Raw genomic sequence first — 453 nt, forward strand, 5'->3', positions numbered from 1 at the left:
CAAGCGTCTGTCCCCAGACCACGGGGGGCTGCCAGCAGCTGTGCCTGTTCCGCGGCGGCGGGCAGAAGACGTGCGCCTGCGCCCACGGGATGCTCTCCGAGGACGGCGTCAGCTGCCGCGACTACGACGGGTACCTGCTCTACTCTGAGCGCACCATCCTCAAGAGCATCCACCTGTCGGATGAGAACAACCTCAACGCGCCCATCAAACCCTTCGAGGACGCGGAGCACATGAAGAATGTCATCGCCCTGGCCTTCGATTACCGCTACGGCTCCAAGGGCAGCAACCGCATCTTCTACAGCGACATCCACTTCGGGAACATCCAGCAGATCAATGATGATGGCACGGGGCGCAAGACCATCGTGGAGAGTGAGTGGTGTGGGGTTCTCTATTGGGATATTGCCAATATTGCCAGATGGGACGTGCCTGAGCATGTGTGGCCCTTGCTGCTGA

General features: G+C 60.5%; 1 protein-coding gene across 1 annotated transcript in view; it reads left to right on the top strand.

Annotated features, from left to right (window-relative positions):
* The window catches only part of LRP1 (LDL receptor related protein 1), a gene marked incomplete at its 3' end in the record, with an annotated part of 77,381 nt that overhangs the window by 46,042 nt on the left and 30,886 nt on the right, over nucleotides 1–453 (top strand). The window contains 1 exon segment of the mRNA XM_031065133.1: nucleotides 5–369. Within this exon segment, the coding sequence (XP_030920993.1) occupies nucleotides 5–369 (365 nt within the window).

This window comes from Geospiza fortis, unplaced genomic scaffold (assembly GCF_000277835.1).
Source record: "Geospiza fortis unplaced genomic scaffold, GeoFor_1.0 scaffold82, whole genome shotgun sequence".
Classification (NCBI taxonomy): Eukaryota; Metazoa; Chordata; class Aves; order Passeriformes; family Thraupidae; genus Geospiza; species Geospiza fortis.